Source organism: Cervus elaphus, chromosome 19, assembly GCF_910594005.1.
Source record: "Cervus elaphus chromosome 19, mCerEla1.1, whole genome shotgun sequence".
Taxonomy (NCBI): domain Eukaryota; kingdom Metazoa; phylum Chordata; class Mammalia; order Artiodactyla; family Cervidae; genus Cervus; species Cervus elaphus.
The window spans coordinates 60,953,549-60,967,798 of NC_057833.1; the positions used below are offsets into that span (position 1 = coordinate 60,953,549).

Sequence of the window (14,250 nt, forward strand, 5' to 3'; positions counted from 1 at the left end):
TCCCGTCCGTCCCGTCGCGACCCGTCCCCTCGGGTGCCGCCGACTGGGTGTTGAGGCGAATCGGCGGCAGCGGGGACATTTTCTGACTCTTGTTCCCTGCCCCGGCTGCCCTTTTCACGCCTTCGCGGGGCCGGCCGCCCCTCCGGCCCCAGGATGCAGAATGTGATTAACACGGTGAAGGGAAAGGCACTGGAAGTGGCTGAGTACCTGACCCCGGTCCTCAAGGTAAGCCGGCCATGCGAGGGGCTGGCAGGCACACGCTTGGCACTGCAGGGACCGAGGACCTAGCGCTGGGGTGTCACTGTGGTGTCCGGCGGGGAGCGGTGTAGCCAGCTGGTGAGGGTGGTACGCGGGGAAATGTGCAGCCCCCACCGCGGTCTTAATCTGTTGGCGGAGCGACGCTCTGTGCGTCTGTACTCTTGTCTACTCCCGTCGGAGCTCAACTCCTCTGGGTACCTTGGGTTGGAAGGTGGTCCGCAGTTAGGTGGGTTTGAGAACGTTAAATCTTAACATCCGAAATCTTTTGAACTTTTAAAAGAAGGATTATTGCTTATCTTAAGTCAGTTTTTGATACTAAAATGACATGTCACTTTTTTCTTTCAAATTTCATAGTAAGTCTCTTATAATTAGGAGTTTGAAATAGTTGTGAATGAGGTCGCAGCTTTGTTAGATTTCAAAAGAACAAGGTGAAATTTGCAACGTTTTTTTTCAGTACCATTGAACCCAGTTTATAGGCAAAGCCCCTCTTTTTCAGGTTTTAAAATAGCTGAAACTAGTTCATCTTGGACGTGAGCAACCTGACCATTCTAAATACATAATTTTATTTTACATTGGCAACAACAGCATTTTAAAAGTAAAAATTGTGACATATTACCTATTTAACCGGTGACTGATTTCTTATTTTCAAAGATAAATTTCTCGAAGTGCATTCGAGTTTTTCTTTTATAACTCTTTCAGGGTGATTTTTCTGTTGTTATTGTAACTTTATTTTTCCTTTCCGAAAAGCAAGCAATGATGAAAACTAAATGAATAAGGATTTCTTGCTTAAATGTTTTTTTCTGTAAGTTTTCAATTAAAATTTTACATTTCTTAGTGTGGGGATGAAATACCCTTGGAAATGGTTCCTCTTTATTCAAGAAGTTACTCTTGTATTTAAAATTTTTACTTTACTCCCTTTCCAGGACAGTGGGAAATGTTAATCCTGTGTTTTTAAATACTTATTACTAAGAATTGTTTAAAATTATAACTTGCTGGGCCAAGTTAAAAAAAAAAGTTAAAAATGAGAACTCCAACACTTGGCATGCCTATATTTGTTTAGTGTGAAACCCATCCTAATTAAGAGTATTTAGTCTATTTTGAAATTGAAAATGATTTTGACATTTGAATCAAGTGATTCTTTTGCATATTATGCCATCTCTTCAGAAACATGTCTAACTAGGCATACAGCATTTAAATAATACATGCTTATTAAAACTTTTTAGTTTCAAGGAGAGAGGAGCAAGAGAAAAAGACTTCTTAAACATGAAACTGCTATTGACCAGTTGTATTTTACTGAACTTATAACAAAAGATTATGTTTTTAGGAAGCGTTCTACTTGTTCACCAAACTGAAAAAATGTGTTAGCTTCTTAGTATGTAGTTTTAGTAATAAGGAAAAAAGAACTAATGACCTTCTTCTTGTTCTTCCCTGTGCTAACTTCCCCTTTTTTACAAAGCTAATTCTTGTATTGATAGTTTCCTACTAGAAATGGGAAAGCAGGGAGAAAAAGCTAAATTCCTGGGAAAGAAAGAATGATTTCTCTTAGGAAGTAAAAGTTAAGAAAAATTGTGATTTGAAAGGCATATGTATAGTGAAAGCCAAAGTCCTTACAGGGATCTACAGTGGTTTTTGTTTAGTCACGAAGTTGTTTCTGACGGTTTTGCGATCCCATGGCCTGTAGCCCTCCACACTCTTCTGTCTGTGGGATTTCCCAGGCAAGAATACTGGAGTGGGTTGCTATTTCCTATTACGGGTGATCTTGATGACTTAGGGATTGAACTGGAGTCTCCTGCATTGGCAGGCAGATTCTTTAACACTGAGCTGCCAGGGAAGCCCATACTGATTTGATAAAGAGTCCTATCTCAACTACTACTGGTTTTTAAGCAAAACCTCTTGCTCGCTTTTGCATTATCTATCAAGAGCTCTCAAAAAAAAAAAAAGAACTCTCTTGCCTTGGGTTTTGCATTTGCTCTGAAATGCTCTTCAGCATTTGGCTGTTTCCTTTTCTTAAGGTCTCTACTGTATAGTCACCCATCAGTGAAATCTTTGTTCCTTCACCATCCTATGTGAAATAACCATCTCTCTCTTTCCATCCCCTCTAGTATCCTCTCTGCCTTATTTTTCTTCCTGGTATTGATTACCATTTGGCTTTTCTCCCTGCACTAGAGTTTAAACTTATTAGGAAGACAAGGATGAATTTGGTCTATTTTGTTCACTCTATGTCTCTATTACTCAAATAGTGCTTAGTATGTATAATTTGGTATTTTTTTAATCAGTAATGTTCATAAATGGATCTTCATTTTTGTAAATTTCTACCATAAAATCTTATGTAAAACTTAAACTTTAGAAAAATTTGGTAAGTAACATCCTTACTTTAGGGAGAGTATGGTGTGTACTATCTTGGTGGAGATGAGAATAATGGAAAGTATTAAATGTTTTAGGATTTCTAGGTTTGGTTTCTAGTATTACTCAATTTCAGTGAGACATTGGCTGAATTGTAAGATGTCTAAACATCTTAAGATATTTTTGCTGTCTTGTAAAATAATGATATTTAGTCATTTTACAAAATTATTTTGAGGTTTAGTGTTTGTATAAACCTTTCAATGTTTTTCCAAAGAGCTTTGCTCTAATGAAGCATTGATCACACTGTATTTTAATTACTTTCATGTCAGTTTCCTCTGCTACATAATCCTGAGGTCAGGTACCAGTGACAGATTATTTTTTTTTTCACATTCCATTACCTAGATGGGTGCCAGATAAATCAGTTCAGTTCAGTCGCTCAGTCATGTCTGACTCTTTGCGACCCCATGAATTGCAGCACGCCAGGCCTCCCTGTCCATCACCAACTCCCGGAGTTTACTCAGACTCAAGTCCATTGAGGCGGTGATGCCATCCAGCCATCTCATTCTCTGTCATCCCCTTCTCCTCCTGCCCCCAATCCCTCCCAGCATCAGGGTCTTTTCCAGTGAGTCAACTCTTCGCATGAGGTAGCCAAAGTACTGGAGTTTCAGCTTCAGCGTCAGTCCTTCCAATGAACACCCAGGACTGATCTCCTTTAGGATGGACTGGCTGGATCTCCTTGCTGTCCAAGGGCCTCTCAAGAGTCTTCTCCAACATCACAGTTCAAAAGCATCAATTTTTCAGCACTCAGCTTTCTTCACAGTCCAACTCTTACGTCCATACATGACCACTGGAAAAACCATAGCCTTGACCAGACGGACCTTTGTGGCAAAGTAATGTCTCTGCTTTTTAATATGCTATCTAAGTTGGTTATAACTTTGCTTCCAAGGAGTAAGCGTCTTTTAATTTCATGGCTGCAGTCACCATCTGCAGTGATTTTGGAGCCCAGAAAAATAAAGTCTGACACTGTTTCCCCCTCTATCTCCCATGAAGTGATGGGACCAGATGCCATGATCTTAGTTTTCTGAATGTTGAGCTTTTAAGCCCACTTTTTCACTCTCCTCTTTCACTTTCATCAAGAAGCTTTTTAGTTCTTCACTTTCTGCCATAAGGGTGATGTCATCTGCATATCTGAGGTTATTGATATTTCTCCCCACAATCTTGATTCCAGCTTGTGCTTCTTCCAGCCCAGCGTTTCTTATGATGTACTCTGCATGTAACTTAAATAAGCAGGGTGACAATATACAGCCTTGATGTACTCCTTTTCCTATTTGGAACCAGTCTGTTGTTCCATGTCCAGTTCTAACTGTTGCTTCCTGACCTGCATACAGGTTTCTCAAGAGGCAGGTCAGGTGGTCTGGTATTCCCATCTCTCTCAGAATTTTCAACAGTTTATTGTGACCCACACAGTCGAAGGCTTTGGCGTAGTCAGTAAAGCAGGACGAGATATTTTTCTGGAATTCTCTTGCTTTTTCGATGATCCAGCGGATGTTGGCAATTTGATCTCTGGTTCCTCTGTCTTGTCTAAAACCAGCTTAAGCATCTGGAAGTTCACGGTTCACGTATTTCTGAAGCCTGGCTTGGAGAATTTTGGGCATTACTTTGCTAGCATGTGAGATGAGTGCAATTGTGTGGTAGTTTGAACATTCTTTGGGATTGGAATGAAAACTGTCAGGCAAATAGTTGCCCACAAATGTTTTTTCAATTGAAAGTGAGAGATAGTATAATACTGTTATTCTTTTTACTTTCTTTAGGAATCCAAGTTTAAGGAAACAGGAGTTATCACCCCAGAAGAGGTGAGTATCGAAGATATTATAAAGCTGTTATATTCTACAGTTACAGAAAACTGGGTGACTTTTTTGCTTTATAAGAAAACATCTTGAAATTTAATCATGATTTGAGTAAAATTAGATCCTGTTGACTGTATTAGCAATCTTGAAAGGATTTCTACTTCCCATAAAAGAAAATGTAACTTCCCTCTCAGTTTGTCATTTCTCATATTTTTCTATAGTTCCTCTTTATTTAAAAATGAGGGTGGGAGAAGAAATGGAAAAGATTCCTATAGTCATTTATCATTCAATTATATTTGTATTATATTGAGCTGTGCCTTGAACTCTGATATTTGTTGTGTTTTGATTCTTTCTACCCCAAACATGAGTATTCATGGCTTTCCATTTGGAAACTTTGGCTTGATGCTTGGATATTAAGTTTTCTATCAGTATTCAGCTTACATATTTTATTGCTACATACTTAACACTGATTTTTTTCACCATTCTTTCACTTTTTCTACTAGCCAAACAATAATGAATCTGCTTAATGATGAAACTCATGGCTCTTTTATAGACCAATTGTGTTTTATTGAACTTTTAACATAGAATTATGTTTTGAGGAATCATTTTGCGTATTCATCAAACCTATGTAATAAAAGTTTTCTTTTTCCTTTAGATAATTTATTTTGTTGTATTCAGAGAAATAAATTCTGGCCCAGAAGTCCTTTTGGACTCCAGTTTTATGAGTAGTTACAGTTATATCCCATGTATTTTTTTATCATTAATGAATGGCAAATAATTTCTTTAAGCTTCACCTTTAGCTCTCATTTAAAGTACCAGTCATTGGCAATGGAACTTAACTCACTGTTTTGAAAGAAACATTTTGAAATGAGCCATGTTACATGATCATGTTGTAAATTCCAAGACCTGAAGTCAAAGAATTAATTGATTTTTCAGTTTTCAATTGTGATGCAGTCTGTTCAGTCCAAATCCTTTTACGTTCAAAGAATGGTGTGCTGAACTGACAATTTTATCTAAAATTGTCTTTATTTTTAGTGAAGACACATAGTGGTACTGACAAAACCTGGAAGATCTGCCTTCTAGACCCATTTCTCTTATTTCTCCTATTCTGACTTGGACAAATCAAGCTATCTAGGCACAGGCCTCATGTTTCCTCATTTTAAGATGAGTTTTGGCTTGACATTCTCTAAAGGACCTGTCTGCCTTAGACATCATAAGTTTAATACCTTGAATGCCAAGTAAAACTAAGTTTTGAGCTTAAGGATAGTATTAATGTTCCTGCCAGGTATAATTTAGACATGAGTCTTAAAACTCAGTGTCTAAAATAAAGAGCAGAGATGAATGTATGCTGTTTTTCTTGTATTTTTTGGCTTTATCGCCTCTATGTGAAAGTGACATTGATGAATGGATAGCTGGAGTTAGAGATGCAAGCCTGTGGTCATTGAATAGAATTAAGCTGTTTTAAAACAGCTACTAATCCTACAATGCACTTAATTGTATCATGAAGTGAGTTATAAATTTCCCCCTTTTTAAACAAATGCACAGCAAAAACTAGCTCAGTTGGGTACCAACCACATAATCCTGGAGTGAGAATAGAGCACAATTATAGGATTTAGTTTAGAATGAGCCTAGAGGAAGAAGATCAGAAGACATAAAACGCTTTGTTGTTGTTCAGTTAATAGGTTGTGTCCTACTCTTTGTGACTCCATAAACTGCAGCATTCCAGGCTTCTCTATCCTTTAGTGTCTCCTAGCATTTGCTCAAACTCATGTCCATTGAGTCAATGATGTTACCTAACCATCTCATCCTCTGCCATCCCCTCTATCTTTCCCAACATCGGGGTCTTTTTCAATGAGTCAGCTCTTAGCTCAGGTGGCCAGAGTAATGGAGTTTCAGCATCAGTCCTTCCAGTGAATATTCAGGATTGATTTCATTTAGGATTGACTGGTTTGATGGAACTACTATACTGATTTGATCTGTTCAGTTGTTTTCTCTTACTGTTTCTGGGCTTCTGGCTGTCAGCATTTAGCTGTCTTTTTGTTTTCACTGACAGATGTGGAAGTATTGTGTTTAAAACAAGGGACAAGCATTAATATGGTACTTTTTGGACTAAAAATACTTTAATGTACAACATGTATATGGCTTGAGTAAGTAGAGTACTAGTACTAAAGGATAGCTTGAAGAATAAAGCTGCTTATCAGAATGTTAACATTAATTCCATCTTGTTAGAGTTATCCAGTGTTTAATCACTAAGAGTAAGCAGTACTGAGAATTTAGAAATTTGACTCTTTCATTTGAACATAGGAAGCACGTAATAAAAATAGTGGCTACGCTCACGAGAGCAAGAGATACCATATACTAAATATCATTGCGATGCTATGTTCTTTTATAGTTTTCCTTACCTTCTAGAGTTTTTGTTATTTTTTTAATAGATATCACCAGAGGTGCTAGGGAATAAATACTAGAGTCTTGTGACCTCAAAACAATTCCATTGAAGAATTTTAAAATTTTTAATTCTTTGTTTTGCTTGCATTTTGTTAATACTTTTGTGTTAGTGATGAATTAATTCCTGATAACCACAGAGTTGTTATGTAGCATCTGGTTGCAGTGACCCAAAATGCATAAAACTTGGGGAAGAGGGTATTGCTTTCATTTGGGTTTTTGTCTTTACCTAATCACTTTAAATAGTCAAGAAATTCTTTAAATAAAAGAGTAGAAACATTTTGTAAAGTTGCTGTTGGGAGTATGCTATTAAATCTTGTTAATCTATCTTCTTAGAAGAAGTTACTCACAGAATTCTTAGGAGTTTTACTCTCGAATTAAAATAGGATATTACATATATATATATACTTTTCTCAGAAAGGCATTAGAAGATTAAAGATAATGTAATTTTTTGCTATGTAATAAACATATGAACACTACGTGATTTTAAGTTAGAGCTGTTGTTGTGAAATAGAATTGGGAAAGTGTGCATATTGCTTGAGTCAGGACACTGCAGTTATGCTTAACAGACTCATTTTCTGCTTTTAAGAATAAGCAGAATTTCTGTCTTGCAATTAAGATCAGTCCATCCTCACGTATAATGGAAATTTTCAAAAGGTTAAACTATTTCTTTCTGAGTCTGTTTTTCATTTTTGAAGAAAAACAAAAACTTGTACAATATTCAACCTGACCAGAAAGTCCAAGATTTGTTAGGAGGATTCAATTTCTTAATTGTCTTGTTGTTTTCCAATTCAATCCAAAAGCTTCTAACTTTTCCCCATTGGTTGGCAGTTCATTTCTCTCTTTTATTAATCATTGCTTTAACAGTGTGAAAAAGCTTTCAAAATTATATATTACTTAAATTTTTTTAAAAAATGAAGAAAAACTGTACAGTATGAGGTAATAAACTATTCTTACATCATAGAACTGTGTTTATTTAGTAATTTTTTCAAAGATCTTCATTGAGTTTTCAACTGTTAGCAAGAATCTCTCTTCATTTTATTCACCCATAAAGTGGTTTTGGTGTTTTAAAATACTGTTGTATTACTTTTATTCATTTCATGATACTGTATGCTTTTGGCATTATCTCATCCAGTGATTAAAATTGAATAAAAAATTAGTAGCACTCAATATTTTCTCTACCAAAATTAATTTGGACTTTCTTGAGTGTTAAAATTTGTAGTTTTAATACATGTTCAAAAATAAATCTTCAGGCTGTAAAGCAAGTTGGTGCTGTTTGCATTTTAATTGATTATTTTGTATCAAGATTACACAGGATGATCCCTTTGGTATTCTGCCACCTTACATTCAGTGATGTTCAATTTTTCTTTTTTCCTTTTTTTCATATTTCTTCTAAATCTTGAATAGTTTGTGGCAGCTGGAGATCACTTAGTCCACCACTGTCCAACATGGCAATGGTAAGTACTCTTGATTGAGGAATAGAAAGTTCATAAAAGGTATGAGGTGACTTCATGATTATGGCAGTTTACAAAATAGATTGGTGCATGAAAATTAGAATAACCAGTTTAATTTTCCTCTTGTAGATTGTTCTTTTAAATAGTGCCCCAGTATTACTCAAAGTGAAATAAATAAAGAAAAATTGAATGTTATACCTGTTTGTTTTGCTGTGCTAACACAAAAGATGGACATTTTTGAGATCAGCACCTTCCTTTGCCAGTATTCCCTTTCTTTAGTGTCTAGGTCAGTTCTTGTGGTAGGTCTTTAAAAAATATTTTTAAAAGTTTAATAATTTTGATTAGCTTATTTTTCAAATTAAAAAGTATTGAATTTTTTATGACATTAATAGATAGGAATTTTTCAGAATCTCATGTTTCTTTTACCATAAGACCTTCTTTGAGGTTCAAAAGTTTCTCCCCGTTTTTAGGAATTTTAGCTCAAAAGTTGAGAGATTCATGATACCAAGTAAAGTCTTAATTGGAAATCTATCTGTAACAGACATTTCTAATTTTTATTTTTCTCATTAACTTTTCTTTTAATTATAAAGTAATTTAAGCAATTTAGCAGTTCTCATAATGTATCTTTAAAATATCTGAACAATAATAAACTTAGTTTCATTACTTTGTGTACTTATGATAAAGCCACCTGGCAGTAGCTGAAAAATTGATCCCAATAGTGGCACACTATTTTATTTAGGCTAGAATTGTTTGGAATTATTATCTTGTTTGGATATGAGTGGTTCAACTTGTTACATCCTTTTTTTCCCAGTGACCCTTTTTTAGTTGTAGTTGAAAGGTAGAGTTTTGATTGGGGAGCAGGGATTTTAGAATTAACAAGGTACTAATTGATAAAGAGCTTAAGTAAACTATTTAAAATCACAGTTGGAATGCTCTTTCATCTGTGGCCTATTCTGTTAGCTTTAATTTTTATATTTTAACACATCCAAATAGTTCTTACTTCTCGAACATTGTTTCCTATGTACCAAGAAAGGCTGAAATGTCAGGTTCATTTATTTTTGTCTTGTCTTTCCTGTGTGTATTTCTGTTCCATATTTTTAATTGTGTTCATATCATAGAAGCTCTCAGATTTAGACTTTTTCCCACCTTCTAAATTATTAAAACTATATTTAGCTACATTCTGATCTACAGTATGTCAATATATATATTTCAAGTCAAATAGGTGTATAGCATTTAAAATAATAGTCATTTTGTAGGAAAAGAACTAAAGGATTTTCTTCAATACATATGTGATAGATATACATTTTCTTTATTCAGATTTGATTGTTGTAGTCCTTAGTTGTCTAATTATATAATTTATAGTATTGTTTTAAGGGTTGGTATCCATGGACAGAATCATTGTATATCAGATAGTATTTATAGTTCCCACTTGATGAATTATGATGGTTGAAATAATTTTATTGTAACTTAGAACTCAGTTATATCACACTTCAGTGTCTATGCTTCTGACTGAACTGTTGGAATAATTTATTTCAAATCTGTGCTAGAAGCAGACTATTTCTGTGCTATATGTTCATGTTTACAGGTGCCATCATGACTGTATTATATCGTCTTCCCTCAGAACTTCAGGCATTACCATTTCATTGTTGAGTTTGACACTTGGGAATGGTCTAAAAAATCCTAGAAGCTGACATGGTTTTGGGGCATTTCCTGGCTTTATCATATGCTCAAATCTATGGTTTGAAGTTTAGATGGAAGCTTAAGGCAACAGAACTCCAAATCATTTATATTTGTGACAGATACCACATGCCACCCCAGCTGTGACCAGTTCTAGGAAGAGTCAACTCAGAAGAAATTTCTTAGTGGGATATTCCAGAGTAGCCCCCCAAATCAGAGATGTTATACCTGGCTCTGACCCACAGAGGGCGCGGTATTCAAGAGCAGGAACCCCAGAGTAACTTGACTTCTTTATACCTTCTGGTTTTGTGACTGTGGGCAATGTGACTTCTTTAAGCTTTTGTTTTGTATAAACTGGGGCTATTAATATTATTCACTTCTTAGATTTCTGGGGATTATATGAAAATAATGCATATTGGAGTTCTAGATCCTGTACTTAATAGAAAGTGAAAGCGTTAGTTGCTCAGTCCTGCTGGACTATTTGCAATCCTATGAACTGCAGCCCACCAGGCTCCTCTCTCCATGGGATTTTCCAGGCAAGGATAGTGGAGTGGGTTGGCATTTCCTTCTCCAAGGGATCTTCCTAACCCAGGGATCAAACCTGGGTCTTTTGCACTGCAGGCAGATTCTTTACCAACTGAGCTACCAGGAAGCACTCAATAAAAGGTTTTATTGTTTATTTCTGTCATTATTATTCTCAGCATTATCATCGGGTGATTCAAAGCATCTTATCTCTGAGTTCCAGTTTTAATATAGTAGTAGGAATGTGAATCTTGTCAACTACCTACTTAGTTATGCAATATACAGCTATTTTTCTGCCTCCTCTTGGTCTTACGATCAGCCCTACTTTAAAAATCTGGTTCAGATTATTTTTGTTTCAAGGAAGACATAATACTTGCTTAATACAGTTCCATATTATTCTTTTTTTAATTTAATCTAAATTCTTTTGGTCTGTCTGCAGTCTGTTAGTACATTTCGCTTATATTATTGCTATGCTCTTCATTGCCCCAACATACATCACTTTTTGGATCCTTCCCAAAGCAATCCTAAAATAGTTTTCTCAGGGGTGTGGGTTGTGTGATGTTGAGATTAACATGTGATATCTTCTGTTTTTGCCTTTTAAAATATTTTTTTTTTGTATTTTGGTGCTTTTCACTCTTTTTAAAGGGCTACAGGGGAAGAATTGAAAGTGAAGGCTTACCTACCATCAGGCAAACAATTTTTGGTCACCAAAAATGGTAAGAATTATGTTGTATATATATTAAAAAAAAAAAACCTTAGTACTTACTGAGCTTTTTTTAATTTACTTTTTTATTGAAGGATAATTGTTTTACAGAATTTTGTTGTTTTCTGTTAAACCGCAACATGAATCAGCCATAGGTATACATACATCCCTTCCCTTTTGAACCTCCCTCCCATCTCTCTCACCATCCCACCACTCTAGGTTGATACAGAGCCCCTGTTTGAGTTTCCTGAGCCATACAGCAAATTCCCACTAGGAAATGGCAACCCACTCCAGTATTCTTGCCTGGAGAATCCCATGGACAGAGGAGCCTGGTGGGCTACAGTCCACAGGGCTGCCAAGAGTTGGACACAATTGAGCGACTTCACTTTCTTTCACTATCTGTTTTACATATGGTTATGTGTATGTAACCATACACATCTCACCTTCTCTTTCCATACATCTCACCCTCTCCTCCCCTCTCCCCATGTCCATAAATCTATTCTCTATGTCTGTTTCTCCATTGCTGCCCTGTAAATAATTTCTTCAGAACCATTTTTCTAGATTCCGTATATGTGTGTTAGAATATACTTATCTTTCTCTTTCTGACTCACTACACTCTGTATAATAGTTTCTAGGTTCACCCACCTCATCAAAACTGACTCAAATGCATTCCTTTTTACGGTTGAGTAATCTCCCATTGTGTATATGTACCACAACTTTATCCATTCATCTGTCGATGTGCATCTAGGTTGCTTCCATGTTCTAACTATTGTAAATAGTGCTGCAGTGAACAATGGGACACGTGTCTTTTTCAACCCTGGTTTCCTTGGTATATGCCTAGGAGTGGGATTGCTGGGTCATATGGTGGTTTTATTCCTAGTTTTTTAAGGAATCTCCACACTGTCTTCCATAGTGACTGTATTAGTTTACATTCCCACCAGCAGTGAAAGAGCATTCCCTTTTCTCCTCACCCTCTCCAGCATTTACTGTTTGTAGACTTTTTGATGATGGCCATTCTGACTGGTGTGAGGATATATCTCATTGTGGTTTTGATTTACATTTCTCTAATAATGAGTGATGTTGAGCATCTTTTCATGTGTTTGTTAGCCATCTGTATATCTTCTTTGGAGAAACGTCTGTTTAGGTCTTTTTCCCACTTTTTGATTGGGTTCTTTGTTTTCATCAACGTCTTATAATTTTCTCTGTACCTTTCTTTTGTCTCCTTAGGTAGGTTTATTCCTAAATATTTAATTCTTTTTGTTGCGGTGGTGAATGGGATTGATTCCTTAATTTCTCTTTCTGATTTTTCATTGTTAGTATATAGAAATGCAAATAATTTCTGTGTATTGATTTCGTACCCTGCACCTTTATCAAATTCACTGATGAGCTCTAGTAATTTTTTGATACTGTCTTTAGGGTTTTCTATGTATAGTATCATGTCATCTGCAAACAGTGAGAGCTTTACTTCTTTTCTGATCTGGATTCCTTTTATTTCTTTTCCTTCTCTGACTGCTTTAGCTAGGAATTCCAGAACTATGTTGAATAGTAGTGATGAAAGTGGGCACCTTTATCTCGTTCCTGATCTTAGGGGGAATGCTTTCAGTTTCTCACCATTGATAATAATGTTTGGTGTAGGCTTATCATATATGGCCTTTACTGTGTTGAGGTAGGTTCCTTCTGTGCCCATTTTTTGAAAAGTTTTAATCATAAATGGGTGCTGAGTTTTGTCAAAGGCTTTTTCTGCATCTATTGAGATGATCATATGGTTTTTATCTTTCAATTTGTTAATATGGTCTATCACATTTACTGATTTGCATATATTGAAGAATCCTTGCATCCCTGAAATAAACCCAACTTGATTATGGTGTGTATGAACTTTTTGATGTGTTGCTGAATTCTGTTTGCTAAAATTTTGTTGAAGATTTTTGCATCTGTGTTCATCAGTGATACCGGCCTGTAGTTTTCTTTTTTTGTGTTGTCTGCCTGGTTTTGGTATCAGGGTGATGGTGGCCCTGTAGAGTGAGTTTGGAAGTGTTCCTTCCTCTGCAGTTTTTTGGAAGAGTTTTAGAAGGATAGGCATTAGCTCTTCTCTAAATGTTTGATGGAATTCTCCTGTGAAGCCATCTGGTCCTGGGCTTTTGTTTTTTGTGAGTTTTTTTTTATCACAGCTTCAATTTCAGTGCTTGCAATTGGGTTGTTGATAATTTCTATTTCTTCCTCGTTCAGTCTTAGAAGATTGAACTTTTCCAAGAATCTGCCCATATCTTCCAGGTTATCCATTTTATTGCCATGTAGTTCATAATAGTCTCTCATAATCTTTTGTGTTTCTGCATTGTCTCTTGTAACCTCTCCTTTTTCATTTCTGATTTTGTTGATTTGATTCTTCTGTCTTTTGTTCTTGATGAGTCTGGCTAAAGGTTTGTCAATTTTGTTTATCTTCTCAAAGAACCAGCTTTTAGTTTTATTAATCTTTAGTACTGTTTCTTTCATTTCTTTGTCATTTATATCTGCTGGGATCTTAATGATTTCTTTCCTTCTACTAATTTTGGGGTTTTTATGTTCTTCTGTTTTCAGTTGTTTTAGGTGTAAAGTTAGGTTGTCTGATTTTTTTCTTGTTTCTTGAGGTAAGATTGTATTGCTATAAACTTCCCTCTTAGAACTGCTTTTGCTGCATCCCATAGGTTTTGAGTTGTGTTTTCATTGTCATTTGTTTCTAGAAATATTTTGATTTCCCTTTTGATTTCTTCAGGAACCTGTTGGTTATTTAGAAATGTGTTGCTTAATCTCCATGTGTTTGTGTTTCTTACACTTTTTTCTTGTAATTGATATCTAGTTTCATAGCACTGTGGTCGGAGAAGATGCTTGATACGATTTCAGTTTTCTTAAATTTACTGAGGTATGATTTGTGACCCAAGATGTGGTCTATCCTGGAGAATGTTCCATGTGCACTTGAGAAGAAGGTGTATTCTTCTGCATTTGGATGGAATGTCCTGAAGATATCAAT

General features: G+C 35.8%; 1 protein-coding gene across 1 annotated transcript in view; it reads left to right on the forward strand.

Moving 5' to 3' along the window:
- Positions 1 to 83: 83 nt before the first annotated feature.
- ATG3 (autophagy related 3) overlaps positions 84 to 14,250 on the forward strand; it is a 34,243-nt gene continuing 20,076 nt past the window's right edge. The window contains exons 1-4 of the mRNA XM_043873832.1: positions 84 to 225; positions 4,413 to 4,454; positions 8,298 to 8,347; positions 11,189 to 11,259. Coding sequence (XP_043729767.1) covers positions 154 to 225; positions 4,413 to 4,454; positions 8,298 to 8,347; positions 11,189 to 11,259 — 235 coding nt within the window. The 5' untranslated portion in view covers positions 84 to 153. The remainder of the gene's footprint in view (positions 226 to 4,412; positions 4,455 to 8,297; positions 8,348 to 11,188; positions 11,260 to 14,250) is intronic.